This window comes from Herpailurus yagouaroundi, unplaced genomic scaffold (assembly GCF_014898765.1).
Source record: "Herpailurus yagouaroundi ecotype Mexico unplaced genomic scaffold, PumYag 182, whole genome shotgun sequence".
NCBI lineage: Eukaryota > Metazoa > Chordata > Mammalia > Carnivora > Felidae > Herpailurus > Herpailurus yagouaroundi.
Window position 1 is genome coordinate 16,943,278 of NW_024412413.1, and position 15,763 is coordinate 16,959,040.

Genomic DNA, 15,763 nt, shown 5'->3' on the forward strand with positions numbered 1-15,763 from the left:
TTCCTTCCTTCCTTCCTTCCTTCCTTCCTTCCTTCCTTCCTTCCTTCCTTCCTTCCCTCCCTTCCTGGCCAAAGCACAGCAGCATGCCCGGATGCCCCATACGCTTGTTGGTCAGATTACTTACGCTATAGCGAGTGTGAAGTTTCCTTGACCCTCTGGACCGTGAGATCCCAGAGAGCAGATTCTACAGATTAACGTCCACATCCTCAGCAGGCACCCCTCACGGCCTGCCCCCCAACACAGCTTCCTGCCTCTGTTCCCCACACTTCTCACTACTTCTGTGTGCGGCCCAGCTCGAGGGCTCCTGGACCCTGGCTTTGTGGTGAGCACCATGGTGACAGAGACTTCCCCCTACCGGCTTGCCAGCAGCATTGCTGAGATTGAAGCAAGTGCCTCCATTGTGACTTTGACCCCAGTGGATTTCCTCTGCCCCTGCTCCCAGCCTGTCCCTTGCTAGTCACAGTGGGTGTGCCACCAGCAGAGGCCTTTGGGTGGCTTGGATTGACAGTTACAGTTCTGTAAGCACTCTGGGCCACTATGAGATAAACATTCCTTTGCTAAAAGCTTGGTTTTCCTTTCCTTTCAGGTTTGCTCACCACTGCTATTTTCTGCCTTGGCAGGAGCCATGGAAGTCCTATTTAATATAGGAGATGCTGTCAGTCATCAGTTTGTCAGGTTATCTTTTTTAAGGATTCTCATGGGGCATCAGATACCATAGATAATAGCCAGAGAGCGGTTCCAGAATGTCACAGAAATCTTACTCGTGGAACTCCATTTAGAGTCTAAATGCTAAATTCCATCTCTGTTGCCGAACCACAGCTGGTCAAGTGTAGGATTAATGTTCCTATCCAAAGGCCCAACAGGGCTTGGAAATAGCATAGCGTTAAAAACTTGGGCTCTAGATTGCAGGTCTGCCAGACCTGAGTGGAATCTTTGCCTTGCCATTACTAGTTGTGATTTTAGAAAGTAATCCCCCTTTTTGAGCTTCTGTCTCCTCATTTGTAAAACAATAATGATAATAGTTCTTACCTCCCAGGTGCATTATAAGGATTAAATGTGATACTGTTTGAAAAACGTTCAACAGCCCTCTCAAGGACCCAGAAAAGACTGAATGTTAGCAGCTGCCTCTATTATCGTCATTACTAATATTTACTCTGCACCCAAGCTCCAGTTTTGCAAGCCTTCTGCAGAGATAATGGTGTGGGTTTACTTTACAGGGTGTGGATTAATTGGCTGATGTTGACCAAGCATTTCATGAAACCTTTGTGTACGATAGATTAAGTGTGAGTAAGGTTAAAGTTGGTCTAGTTCAAAAGATTTTTCATGTGATGTGCTCTGTACAGAAGTTCACTTCTTTTCGGGGCAAGTGACAGCCCATCTTGCACCTGTGCTTTGTTCCCGGTGAGATCGTACTGGCAGAACAGAATCTTGCAGCCTACAACCACACACATCTGAAAATACACGGCATTTTCGTAAGGTATTTCTAGGAGAGGCTCGGTAGAGCTCAGTTGTACACGGGAGTTCCAGAAAGCAGTGGCTGAGTGCTGTGCGTTGTGCCCCGTCTCCCTGCTGTGTGGGTGGCCCACGGGCGCTCCCTGCCAGCCTGGGCAGTCTGACACTGGCAGCATTCAGGCAGGTTTTCCCACTACACTCGGGGCATTTGCCACCGAGCTGTAGAGAGAGGAATTCAAGTAGTCCGTGGTTCCTGCTTGTTTGGAAGGCATGGAGGGTAGTTATCATGTCTGTTGACCAGTGTCTAAAGGATACAGGTATGGGGGAGTAATATTTTAGACTTAGTTAAGATAAAGAAAAGAATGACTTGAAGGAGTAGAAGATGTTCCTTGAATTGGAAATATTGTAAGCTTAATGGAGAGTCTCCTGAAGGGTGGGTCTTTGGAGACATTTAACATCTAAAGCAGCATCAGCAATTTACACCCTTGGGCTGGCCTCCTATTTCTGTAAATAACTGTTTAAATTTTTTTTTAATGTGTCTTTTTTAGAGAGAGAAACAGTGTGAGTGGGGAAGGGGCAGAGAGAGAGGGAGGCACAGAATCTGAAGCAGGCTCCAGGCTCTGAGCTGTCAGCACAGAGCCTGACGTGGGGCTTGAATTCATGAACTGTGGGATCATGACCTGAGCCGAAGTTGGAGGCTTAACCCACTGAGCCACCCAGGCATCCCTGTAAATAACTGCTTAACTGAGGGAAGCCACACTCATTCATTTATGTCTTATTTATGGCTGTTAGGATTACAACAGCAGAGTTGAGTAGTCACAGCAGAGACCATATCTCACAAGCCACAAAAATCATGTCTATCTGGCCCTTTATAGGAAGTTTGTCAACTCTAGGCTAAAGCATAGGCCTCAGCTCTTAGCAGGACTTGGGATCTTAGAGAGTGGTGTTTAAGAGTGTTGATTTTAGAATGGGACAGACCTGGGTTCACATCCCAGCCCTGCTGCTAACTAGCTGTGTGACCCTGGGCAAGTGTCTTAACCTTTCCGTTCCTCAGTTTCTTCATCTGTAAATTTGAGTTAATAATCAGAACCTACCTTATAGGGTTGTCAGAATTAAATGAGGTAATGCGTGGAATCCACTTAGCGTGGCATCTGTCACAGATTAAATGCTGTCAGTGTTAGTTGCTGTTGTTAGGATGATTCTGTGAATCTGCAAATCCCAGTGCACATGATGCTGTCCCTAGGCAGATGCCAAAGTAGCTTGAGCAAATCGACCTTAAAGCCTCAGCTACTAACTCCAAGAGGAAGAGCAAGGGATTTTCTGATCTAAGAGGCTCTCAGCCCACAGAGTGGGCCAAGACCCGCGTTCCTGTGCACACTGACCTTGAAACAGCACTGCTGAAGATGCTCAACAGGCAGTGTTTCATGGCTGATTGTTTCATGCCTGTCCAGTCTGTATTTTATTGCCCCCTCCCCATTTATGATGTTTCCTTGTAGGCTTAGGAAGTATTTTCCCGACTCCCTGATTCCAAGTATTGCTTTAAGCTGGCGACTTGGAGGAGTCTTCTAACCTTGATTGTTCATTCATTCATTCATCACGCTTTCGTTGGGAGCCTGCCTTGTGCTGGGAGCTGTTGCCTGCCCCTCCCTAAGTGCAGGGCTTGGTGCTCGTGCAGGCGCTCACTTGCCTTGCTCTTGGCCACCAGCTCTGGATAGTTTTGAAAGGGATGGCATGCTGGTAGACTGCCAAAGCTGAGAACTTTTATTATATTTGTTTGATCTTATTCTGGGGAAGAAGAGAAGAGAGCCATGTTTCAGGGTCTGTTAATAACTATTCCTTGAGGCCGATGAAGGAAGTCAAGGAACAGGTTGGCTAGTTGTCAGCAAAGGGGGCTGAAAAAAGTAGGATTAGGGCTCTGATGGGGCTTGCAAAGGAGAACCGTGGTAAAGAAAACAAGCTCCTGCAGAGTTCAGGCCTTGCCTCTAAAGGAATAGTAAGCCCAGGGGAATTAGAAAGTAAGTGAAGGCTAAGGCTGAGGCTGGCCAGTGCCCTCCCCTCATTCTCTCCAGGTCAGACCCTGTGGCTCTGCCCCTCTGTTAGGAGTGAGTCCTGAATCTGAAGACAAGCTTTCACTGAGTTTTAGAAACGTAAGACACGCTTTCTGGGCTGAGTGCATCGATGGTGGGAGGCTAGTGGTGGAAAACTGCCCTGTTGCCAGAGGTTACAGCGATAAATCGGAGAAGAGGAAGATGAACAGGAGGGGCCAGTGAAAAATGGCACAAAACAGGCCTCCTGGGATGTCACAGCTGTGCTTCCATGTTACCATCTGGCACTACTGACCTAGCAGTCTTAAGTTCGCTGGATCTGATCATGTCACGGTGCTGTTGAAATTCCCACTGCACATAGAGTCGAGGCTAGCTCTGGACCGTAGGCCTGCGTGCCCTCACGCTGCCTGCACCCCAGCCTTGTCTTGCTGCCACTCCTGCACCCCTTGCTCCAGCTACTCTGCTCCGTAGCTCTTCAGACTGTGCATCTCCTCCCCATCCCGGTCCCTTCTGGAAAGCTGATTCCCATCGCTAGCTCCTAGTCTGTCTTCAGTGTCTGCTTAGAACCTCTCTTCCTCGGAGACCATCTGGGTCCTCTTGTTAGAGCCTCCTAACATGTCCGTGATTTCCTTTGCAGTTCTCATCATGCTTGTAACAATTTTTTGATGTGTGCTTCCTCCGTGAGAAGACCACGTCTTTGTTGGATATTGGGCACAATATAGTTGTTTTTATACTGACTGACCAGAAGGAGCAGTAACTTGCAAATGGTTGGCGGGCAGGGGGAATGCAGGCTGTTTTAACCTTTTAATTTGCTTTGGTCTTGTTTTCCAAATAATTTCTGAACACGCTATTATTTTACAGACACAAACATACATTCTTTAAGGGATTCTCTTAGGTGACCTCTTTTTTTGGTCATCACTGAAATACATGTATTGGACAAATCTTACCTGCTTTTCTCTTCTCCCTGCAGAATGAGATGTGCCTGGCCACTCAACAGCTTTCTAAGCAGCTGCTGGCATATGAAAAACAGGTAACTTGGTGTTTACGTGGCATGTGATGGGGCGCTCAGGACTGTCATAACTGGGGTTCTTTTAAGGAGTTCTCCAAAGGCGTCCTAGAGAGACCTTGATTTCCTTCTTTCTTTTTGTCCATAGTCCAGTCTTATTTATTTATTTTTTGTCTTGCCTTTCCCTTTCCACTGATAAATTCTAACTGGTGATCATCCCAAAGTATGATATTTTCTAATTAGCACAGAAGTAACCCACTGCCTTGAGAGTTTATAGTCTGAGGGGCTGCAAATGAATCAAATTCCAGGAAATAACCCAATACCAGGAAATAAACTCAAAGATGCCGTTACATCCAGACAGGAGAAGGGTGGTGACCAACAAAGCAGCGGTCAGGGAGGGGCGATTAAGTGCATCGCTGAGGTAGGACAAGGCGAGTGCACCGCTTTTCTGCGCGTGGACGCTTTGACGTGCACTTGGGAGGAGAGTGGGAGGTGGCCTGGGGGGCGGCGCAACGTGGGTGACGCGGGCGTTGCCCCGAGCGTTAACACCTGGATCTTTTATTCTCTGGTCTTAGAATTTTGCTCTTGGCAAAGGCGACGAAGAAGTAATTTCTACACTCCACTATTTTTCCAAAGTGGTAGATGAGGTAAGACCACAACATGGCAAAATTGTATTCTTTCTTGAATTTTCTTTCATGTTTGTTTTGGCCCACTTTCCATTTTTAGATACTTGCTTAAATATCTGAGAAGGTAACTCAACTTGTTGCTCTTCCTAGGTCCGTTTCGTAAGACTGGTTGTATGTGATTAGTTTGTTGCTGGTGTGAGGGGAAGGGCTTTGGTATACATGAATGATGGACCAAATGAAAGATTTCTAAGAACTCAGTTTCCTAAGGAGAGTGTATTAGTTTCTCGGGATGCTAGTAATAAATTACAAGTCGGTGGCTTAAAACAGTAGAAATTTATTCTTTCACAGTTCTGGAGGCCAGAAGTATGAAATCAAGTTGTTGGCAGGGCCGTGCTCCCTCCAGAGACCCCAGGGGGAATCCTTCTTGACTTCTTCCGGCTTCTGGTGACCCTGCGTGTCCCTTGGCAGATGATTGCATCTGTCCAGTCTCTCCCTCTGACTTCCATGGCCTTCTCCCCACACTGCACTTCACCCCTTCCATCTGTGTCTTCTCTTCTTATAAGGACATTTGTCATTGGAGTTAGGGCCAACCAGGATAACCCAGGATGATCTCACTGGGAGATCCTTCGTTACATCTGCGAAGACCTTGTTTCCAAATATTCGTGTTCTGGATGGACGTTTTTAGGGGGAGGAGGAGAGTGGGCACAATTCACCCCACTACAAAGGGTTTCACATAACTGCTCTTATAGCTGTATTGTATAATACATATATTGTATAATACATGAGTATTTGTGGAAAACAGGTATTGTTATGAGAAAAGTACATAAACCCTCATCGCAATAAACATTCCAGCTTAAATGCTACTGGTGCTGGGCAGAACCTTCTGCAAAACTGGGTTGGTATGAACTTGGTATTTCATCTTGCAAGGAGTTTGTAATACTTAGATAGTGGAAAATCATGATAAAAAATGCAGATGCCATTTAACTGATATAAAGTAGATACTGTCTTCAGTTTATAAAATGAGAAACTAGGGCACTGTGGTGGCTCAGTCAGTTAAGCGTTCGACTTCAGCTCAGGTCATGATCTCACAGTTTCTGAGATTGAGCCCCATGTCAGGCTCCACACTGACAGCAAAGAGCCTGCTTGGGATCCTCTTTCTCTCTCTGTGCCCCTTCTCCACCCCTCATGTGTGTTTTCTCTCTCTCTCTCACTCAAAGTAAATAAACTTCAAAAATAAAGAAAATGAGGGGCGCCTGGGTGGCTCAGTTGAGTGTCTGACTTCAGCTCAGGTCATGGTCTCACGGTTCATGAGCTCCAGTCTCAAATCAGGCTCTGTGTTGACAGCTCAGACCTGGAGCCTGCTTTGGATTCTGTGTCTCCCTCTCCCTCTGCCCCTTCCCTGCTCAGTGCTCTGTTTCTCTCTTTCTCAAAATACATAAACATGAAAAAAAATGAGAAACTAACATGACATTGTACTGATTGCATTTTTGTTCATTCAACAAATCAGACCAACAAGGTGTTATTCGTTCAGCAAACATGTACTGAACACCACTGTTTAGTAGATGCTGTTCTGGGCACTGGCGATACAATAGAGAACATGACGTCCGGTTCTTTGTAAGCTTCATCCTCTCTCCCATGACCTTGACTGTCTTCAAAGTGTATGTTAAAATGGATGGGTATCTTTTCCAGAAGAGGAGAATAAATGGAAAAAAGTAATTAGAGGGGAGCAAAAAGTAGTTTTTTTGGAAGGTGAGGAGATGAATGTTTCCTAATTAACTATGAATAAATAACCCAGGAGGGGAAGGAGCAGACTCCACCCACTGAAATCATGTGTTTTCCCGAGCAGAAGACAGTTGCTAAGGAAATGTGGTTAGTCGTCAAAACCCCAGAACCAAGATTTCCAGTTTAGGATATTTACTTACAACCAGATTTTCATGGGCAGGGATGATGATTCTTTTGGTAGGGAGTGAATCATTCCCAAAAGCTGGAAGGCTGGAAATGTGATTTTATAGGTAGTATCATGTCGTCGTCCCCCTGGCCCCGCCCAAGCTTGGCAGTGTAAGGGGCTTTCAAACAAACCTCGTGGTGTAGAGACCTACATGTGTGAAAGCTGTTAGCTCAGGTGGGAAGCTTTTGAGTAGCTTTTCAGGTGGTTTTGTCTGTCTGGGCCTATACCAGGTTGAAAGTTTTCAAGACAAGTCATTTGACTCAGAAATTAAAAACCCAACTAAAAGTAGAGAATCATGTGGCTTACATTTTTAATAGAATGCCTTGGAATCAGACATTCCATGTTGTAGGCATGCAGAAATTTTGTCCTTATTGATTTTCCCACAGGCAGGGTTTCTAGGTCGCTTCCATGGAGTGCACCTAAGACAGGAAGTCGTCATCATTCTAGATTACATTAACGAGTATGTGTTAGCCAAACTCTCTACTCTGAGTGTTTTCTATTCTGGTTACTGTTTTGTCCTCACAGTAGCCATGCAAGGAAGATGGTGTTATCCTTATTTTGGGGATGATGATACTGGAGTGCCAAGAGGTGGTCTCTTGCCACTCTCCTGAGTGAAGGCGCCATGTTTAGAAGCCATCGTCCCATACCTTTCAAAAGCCCCACGGCCAAAAGTTGATGACAATCCCCTTGATCCTTAAGAAGAAACGAGGAAGAAAATGAGTAGCTAGGAAGTTTGTCATTCCTGAAGTGCATGATCATTGGAAAGCCACTTAATCTCCCTGAGTTTTGGTTTCTTCATCTGTAAATGGCAGCAGCAGGCGAGAAAGCCCATTTAATTGGGCTTTTGTAAAGGTTAAATTAGATAATGTCTATCAGAGCATTGAGCACATAGCCAGACACATAGTAGGTACATTTGGTGACTTTCATTCACTTAACTGTTAGTAAAAACAACAGTACATTTTTTACTGAAGGTATTTGAGAGAAATAGTTAACGCATTCTGTCCCGGTGGCATTTATTGGCATGGTGTCTTCATGTGTTCTCAGCAGAACAAAGCTGCCAGCTGTGGCTTAACTGAAAGCTACAACATTAACTGTTTGGCCCATAGCTCCCCTGCCTGGCAAGCGATTGTCTGTAAGCTTCTCAAAGCAGCCTCTGGAGGCACAGTCCTAAAGGTCCAGATCTGTTGGAGGGAGAGCTCTGGGCACACGGGGGCTTTGTATGTAACTGCCATCACCGCTGAAAGAAACTTTGCCAAATGTGTACGGCAAAAAAGATTGCTGGGTGGTTTCTCTTTGTTCACCCGGCAGGAATCCCAGAGCATCCTCAGTAACGTCTACCTTTATTGCTAATGTCTAGACTACCAAACATTTGAAGTTTCGGCAACTTGGCGAGCACGTAAGACAGGCTCTGTATCCAACACGGTGTAGTAGGAAAAGTCTGGAGCTCAGATTCCAATAGCCCAGGATGAAAATCCCAGCTCTGCCACCTCTTTGCTGTCTGGTTTTGGAGAATTTGCCTGTTAAGTGATTATAATAAAAGCGAGCTCCCAGAGTGGCTGAGAACCAAATGATACAAAGCATGTAACTGTGGCACACAGGAAATATTCAAAGGTGGTAGTGCTGAGGTGGATGACTTTATTTCTCCTACGCCATTCATGACAGGATTTCGAAAGGCCCTGACAAGCCGAAGGAAAGAAAGAATCAGGGGCCGTTAAAATTATCTGGTGAGGAAGATCACATTTGAACAGTTATCTTGTTCTTGAAAGATCCTTTTCTGAAGAACAGAGGCCTGGGATCTGAGGTTTCAGTGGGGAGCCTTCTTTCTCCAGAACAATTTCCAGGCCCGTAGCTGCTGTGGTTTTAGGGTTAGTAGGCTCCCAGCAGGCTGGTCTTTCAGGCATGACCTTGGCCCCTGAGAGGGAGAGAGGGAGAGAGCTCACGGTGGCCTGGTAAAGTGTGACCAGAGCTGAGCGCTTGTGGTGACCTATGTTTGCTGCAAGTACACGAAAGCGTTCTCCTCCAGCCGGTGTGGCTCCGACTGGGAACATAGAACCAGGGTCGGCACAGTAAACAGACCACAACGTGGGCTCAGCTCAGAAACTCCTTTAGCAAACCTAACTGATGCCAGGTCAGTTGCAACCTTGCATTTAGTTTTAGTACCTCTAGGCCTGGATCATTTGCGGCTTAAATGAAGGGTGTTCATTTGCTAAGGACGTGTACCTGAATTCTAGCCACGTGGAAGTGTTCAATGTGATCCTGTGCGGAAATCAGATAGCTGCCATAATAGTGGGTATAATTTTTTTTCAGCAAGATTTCTTTTTTTTTTTTTTCAGCTTAATGTTCTTCATACAGAGCTGGCTAAACAGTTGGCAGACACAATGGTTCTACCTATTATACAGTTTCGAGAAAAGGATCTCACAGGTAATGTTCCTGAGTTCAGTGCCAGTTACCTTCAAAATATCAGTTCATTTCATGATACTTCTGACTGTACTAATTTCTTTAAATACTTGCATCATTGAGAAATGCCCTCCTTTTATTCAGCACTTCAGTTTAGCTAACTGTTATTGAATTCCCATTATGTTCTTAGCTCCCCTAAAGGAGGCTATGGGCTAATGAGAGAACAGACTTGGAAACAGTCATAACATCATGTGAGTAGGGCAGCAGGACAGAGAGGTACAAAGAATAAATATACACAGAAAGGTGTGATTACCCTTTGGATTTTTGGGTGCCAGAGAGGGCTTCCTGGAGAAGGTGATCTCTGTGCTGGGTTTTGAGAGATTACCAAAGAGACAGAGATGGCAAGGCTAATATTACTGGTTGGGAGCATTTGTAAAGGCATGCTGTTCCTGGGGAGCCATGAGTGCTTTGGAATGGAAAGAGGGTGGCTCAAGGAAGGAGGGCAGGGACCATGCTTTACCTGTGCTGGACTCTGAACAAGGCAGACCAGCTCCCTGTTCTCCTGGAGCTCACATTTTAGTGGGTGGGTGTATCTGAGACTGGTTCAGAGAGCCTGGTTGCCCTTTTTGACTAGTTTTGGTTCTTCAACTAAAAACCTTAGAATAATTTTATATCTCTTGGAAATCAAGTTAGTCAAAATATGGATATAAAAAAATAATCTTGAAAAAATGTAGTTGGATGTTACAAAAAGGAATCCAAACTTTGTAGTCTTTTTGCTGTTTATATCCTTGAAAATAGTCATTGCTTCGAGATTAAAGAATTATACTTTCTAGAACACTAGTACAAAAGTCAGTGACCAAAAAAGTCTAAACCTGAGTACTAAGAGATCTGTTCAGTATCGTACTTCCTCTTTAAAAATATAACACCTTAAAGTGTAAAATCTGTTTAGGTAGAAAAGATGCAGTATATCTTAGAGACGATGTTCTTTTCGCCCCTCACTTGGAGATTCCCTGTGATCATGTCATACATATGAGGCTATAGGGGACAGGGGGAGGACTGGCATCAACTTTGCCCCAGGGCGGCTTGACAGCACTGAGACTTGACAGAAGAACAATAAATGGCATGTCAGTTACCTTGTGTCAAGAGAAACCTTGCTTGAGAAAGACTTTTAGTGTTTTTGGTGTTGCTCATCTATAATTGCATGAAATTCCAAATCTAAATGTGGTTGCGTGCCGATCATCCAATTCGAACTGAAAGCCTTATTGAGTGCCTTGTTTCATAAAGATTTCCTCTAAATACAATCAATAGAAATGTGTGGAGATACCATTTAAGAACCAAACTCCAAGTCCTTTAGATAGAAAATAATCACCCTGGAGACCTGTGTTGTCAGATTTGTGTCTTTCAGCTTTGTGCCTGGGAAGTGAGCCCCCAGCTGGGGGTGCCCAGCAGCAGCAATGACCGGGGCCTTCCTTAATCCTGAATGGGTCAGGTGTGGATTAGTAGTATTTGCCTGGGATGGTGTTTGTTTTCTTTTGTTTTTTAAGACAATAAAACTGTCTAGTGGTAGTAAACCGAGAAGCTATGAAAACAGAGTTATCTGTTTTAGAGAGTATCTTAGAGTATCTAAATATCAAAGTATCAAAGTAACCTTTTCTGACGACACCAACACGTAGGTTTGAAGTGTTTGGCCTGGGTCATACTTGAGTCAGCCTGAGAAACAGATTAGAATTCGGCCTCCTCTCTGCTTAGTGGTTTTTATCTTAGGTTTTTGTTTTTGTTTTTGTTAATGTTTATTAACATTATCAATAATGTTTATTATTTGAAAGTCAGAGTCAGAGCGTGAGCAGGGGAATGGCAGAGGGAGAGGGAGACACAGAATCCGAAGCAGGCCCCCTCCTCTAAGCTGTCAGCACAGAGCCCAACGTGGGGCTCGAACTCGTGAACCCCGAGATCATGACCTGAGCTGAAGTGGGCCGCCTAACTGACTGAGTCACCCAGGCGCCCCATTTTTATCTTAGGTTTTAATGCCTTTTTCATTTACGTACCAATCTGAATGAAGAAAACACTAAAGATCTTAACGAAGTTATTTAACCCCGTAAGGGAAAACCCCAACACAGCTCCAGTAGGAAGTAAAAGGGGAGAGAGAGAGAAAGGGAGATGAAACCCAACAAAGGCAGAAAGCATTCTGATTCCAGAAAGGGTAAGAATAACGTGAAGAGAGATTTAAAAGCTGTGAGGGAATTTTGAGGCAAACTGAAAAGCGGCATAAAAGATGTGATGTGAAAACGATTTCCTTTGATGAAGCAAAACTGGATTGTTCTGGAGTTGTGCAAAGTATTGCTTTCTTGTAGATGTCTCTGTGTTTTTAAGTTTGTAACCTTGGACAGCATCACCCTCATCTATCTCTTCGTGTTTTTGGTCTCGGACTTTGTTAGGCCTGTCTGTGCGTGATGACGGCTGTGGCACCCACGTGGGGTAATAGTGATGTCTGTTGGCTTGTCACAGGTACCATATACTAGATTGCTCCAGAGTTTTTCGTTAAAACAAGTACCTCATATTCCTTTATTAATGGTGGCCTTGCCAGATGTTACAATGGCAGCAACAGGACATTTCTAGGTTCTGGGTACTGTCAGGATATTCTGAGGAAAGCTGTATTAAAACGCTCTTTTTAGGGGCTCCTGGGTGGCGCAGTCGGTTAAGCGTCCGACTTCAGCCAGGTCACGATCTCACGGTCCGGGAGTTCGAGCCCCGCGTCGGGCTCTGGGCTGATGGCTCAGAGCCTGGAGCCTGTTTCCGATTCTGTGTCTCCCTCTCTCTCTGCCCCTGCCCCTCCCCTGTTCATGCTCTGTCTCTCTCTGTCCCAAAAATAAACGTTGAAAAAAAAAAACAAAAACGCTCTTTTTAGGGGCTGGAGAATATGAGCTTAGGCGTATACTCCAGGTCTCATGAATAGTACCTGGCCACCACACATTCCAGCCCACGTCCCCACAGTGCCCCCTGCTTCACAGATCCCTGGATGCTGTCTAAGACGAGTGGCCCTAGGAGCAGTCAGGGTCACCAGGTATGGGAGGCAGCCGAAGCCACCAGCTCCTGTCAGACCGGGATTCCAAGCCCACAGGGCCGTGCCTCGTGAGGGCGGAGGCCCTGAGGAGGTGCCCACAGAGCCTGCCTCCTACCGTGCATGTACTTCTATTTTCTTGGGGAAGCGCAGAGCTCTGGGTGGGTGCGTTTTATTTTTCTTTGCTCTAAGGTGTTGTGTTTTGTTTTGTTTTTCTCATTCAGAAGTAAGCACTTTAAAGGATCTTTTTGGACTCGCCAGTAATGGTAGGTAGGCATCCTCTCTGTTCTTGGTGCGTGGGTTTAGTGTGGGTGTGGCATGCATGTGGGCGGAGGTGCTGACCAAATGCTCTCGCCTTTCAACTTATCTGCGTGCTAAAATGCCTTTATTTTGGGGCGCCTGGGTGGCTCGGTCGGTTGAGGCGTCCGACTTCAGCTCAGGTCACGATCTCGTGGTCTGTGAGCCCGCGTCGGGCTCTGTGCTGACAGCTCGGAGCCTGGAGCCTGCTTCGGATTCTGTGTCTCCCTGTCTGACTGCCCCTCCCGTGCTCATGCTCTGTCTCTCCCTGTCTCTCAATAATAAATAAACATTAAAAAAATTTTTTTAAACGCCTTTATTTTTAGAGCATGACCTCTCGATGGCAAAATATAGCAGGCTTCCAAAAAAAAAGGAGAATGAAAAGGTAAGCGTACCTACCTTACATTTTGTTTTTCACATCATTTGCTTAAGCTCCTTTTCTAGTTTCCTGTTGTGAATTTGTGGCAGTGAGAGCATCTTGATGAATCCTTTCTCTTCTTTCATATACATAAATTTTTAAATTATTTATTCTGAATCTTATAAGTAGACTTCTGCCTCCCTGTTCTAGCTTTTCAAACTGGTTTATTAAACACCAGCTTGGAACCTTTGTAAAATTTCAGTGATTTCCACATATGGTTCCTCATATGTATTCAGGTCACTTCAATTTCTTGCCCTGGGTGTTGACTCTGATTCTTTTTTTTTTTTTTTTTTTTTTTTTAATGTTTATTTTTGAGAAAGAGAGTGTGAGGCAAGGGAAGGGCAGGGAGAGAGGGGGATAGAGGAACCAAAGTAGGCTCTGTGCTGACAGCAGTGAGCTGATGTGGGTCTTGAACTCACAAACCGTGAGATCATGACCTGAGCTGAAGTCAGACGCTTAACCAAATGAACCACCCAGGTGCCCCCACTCTGATTCTTTAGCTCAAGTTTTTTGGTATTATAGATGATATGGAACTTTTTATTAACACATGTGACTTTTTACTTCCATTACATAATTTCCTTGAGCTAAATTATTTCCTTGGAATACAATCTTATGAGTGAACTAAAATGTTGGTGGCTTTCAGTGCATGCCGCCATATTGTTTTCCCATAGGATCACAGCACTTTGTAGTCCTGCCAGCAGACAGGAGTTGGCTTCACCCCAGTGCAGCCTGGCAAGCACAAAGATGCTAGGACTTTGGTATTTTTAATTTAGAGTTTTAGAACGTGAGGCAGGGGTGAGCCTGGGTGGCTCAGTCAGCTAAGCATTCAATTCTTGATTTCGGCTCAGGTCATGATTTTAGGTCGTGAGATCGAGCCCCTCGTGGGGCTCCGTGCTGAGTGCAGAGCCTGCTTGGGATTCTCTTTCTCTCCCCGCCCCCTCAAAAAAAATTACATTAAAAAAATAAATAAAGCATAAGGTGGAACCTTATCTGGGTTTTATTGTATTTGTCACAGAAATGGGTTTTGTGAATAAAGGGACATTTTCGAAGCTTCGTGCTCTTCTAGAATCGCCATGTCCGTTAGACGAGCCGACATTTTCCTCCCACCTCTCCTCAGGTGAAGACCGATGTTGTGAAGGAGGTGGCGGCTGCGCGTCGGAAACAGCACCTTTCTTCCCTTCAGTACTACTGTGCCCTCAACGCGCTGCAGTACAGAAAGCGCGTGGCCATGATGGAGCCCATGATAGGCTTCGCCCACGGACAGGTAGGCCGTTCCCTTCCCCTGAGGGCTAAGACCTGAGCCGGCTGGGGAGGGCAGCTTGGCATTCCTGCTGAGGTAGTGTTTAGGAGAAACCAAAGAAACACGAATGCACCACCTGCCCGGAGCCTCCCGTAGGTTCAGCACATGGAGAGCTTCCAGGTGGGCTGGCTCATCGTTAGCGGGACTCGTTAGGCTGTACGCCCGGGGAAGTGATAGCCTTGATCCCAGGCCTCCCATAGCGGGGGGAGGCTGGCATGGCCCTTTGTCTCTGAGCCAAGTGAAAGCCAGGCACGGTCTGCTGTTCTGAGAAGCAGCTGACCGCTCAGGTCGGTGGAGGTGGGCCTCCAGCTTGAGACCCCGCACATCCCTCTGCTGCTGTGTGTGGTGGGGGGGCGGGGGTCATGCTCGCTTGGGCCGTTCTCATTGCTGAGGTTATTGCCGGCACCCTTGGCATCTGGGTCGTGGTGAAATGTCGCCACTGCTTGCTGAGGTCTCTGTTGAGGGTATATTGACTTCTCCCCGCCCAGTTAGTGGTCCACTGAACCTTTGCGTGCCGGAGGTCTAAGGTGGCGGGAGGGGTGGGGTTCTAGCCTGGTGGGGACGGGAGTGGGTATGTGTGTGAGGCCATGGGCACCGCCCCCCTCCCTCCCTGCCCTGCTTCGGCCCCACTTACGTGGGCTCCAGCACCTCCCTCCGGCATGTGGGAAACACACCCGCGAATCTTCTTTCCGCTGACAGTCTAGGAATGGAAGGGGATGTCGGGAAGCAGAATGTCAGGAAGAAAAAAAGTCGGCAACTTTTTATAACTCCACACGTGTGTTGGGGTGCCTGGGTGGCTCAGTCGGTTAAGCGTCCGACTTCGCCTCAGGTCATGATGTCGCGGTTTGTGAGTTTGAGCCCCGCATCAGGCTCTGTGCTGTCAGCTCAGAGCCTGGAGCCTGCTTCGGATTCTGTCTCCTCCTCTCTCTGCCCCTCCCCGACTTGTGCTCTGTCTCTGTCTCTCAAAAATAAATAAATGTAGAAAAAAAATGATTTTAAATTCCACACATGTGAGCATCTTTTGTTTTTTAATACATTTAAAAAATGGATCTGTTTTTAAAAACACAGCATCAGTAGTATTCAGGGGAGAGGGGAACAAGAGAGGATCTTTAAGCATTCAGGCTCAATTATCTGTCTTTTATTAAAAAAAATTTTTTTTTAACGTTTTATTTTTTTAAGAGACAGGGACAGAGCACGAGCGGGGGGGGGGGGGGGG

General features: G+C 46.0%; 1 protein-coding gene across 4 annotated transcripts in view; it reads left to right on the forward strand.

Moving 5' to 3' along the window:
• The window catches only part of APPL2 (adaptor protein, phosphotyrosine interacting with PH domain and leucine zipper 2), a 54,496-nt gene that overhangs the window by 13,885 nt on the left and 24,848 nt on the right, over nt 1-15,763 (forward strand). For all 4 annotated transcript variants that reach the window (XM_040491016.1, XM_040491015.1, XM_040491014.1 and 1 more), the window contains 6 exons: nt 4,468-4,527; nt 5,079-5,150; nt 9,411-9,498; nt 12,757-12,798; nt 13,156-13,214; nt 14,365-14,511. In XM_040491016.1, the coding sequence (XP_040346950.1) occupies nt 4,468-4,527; nt 5,079-5,150; nt 9,411-9,498; nt 12,757-12,798; nt 13,156-13,214; nt 14,365-14,511 (468 nt within the window). The remainder of the gene's footprint in view (nt 1-4,467; nt 4,528-5,078; nt 5,151-9,410; nt 9,499-12,756; nt 12,799-13,155; nt 13,215-14,364; nt 14,512-15,763) is intronic.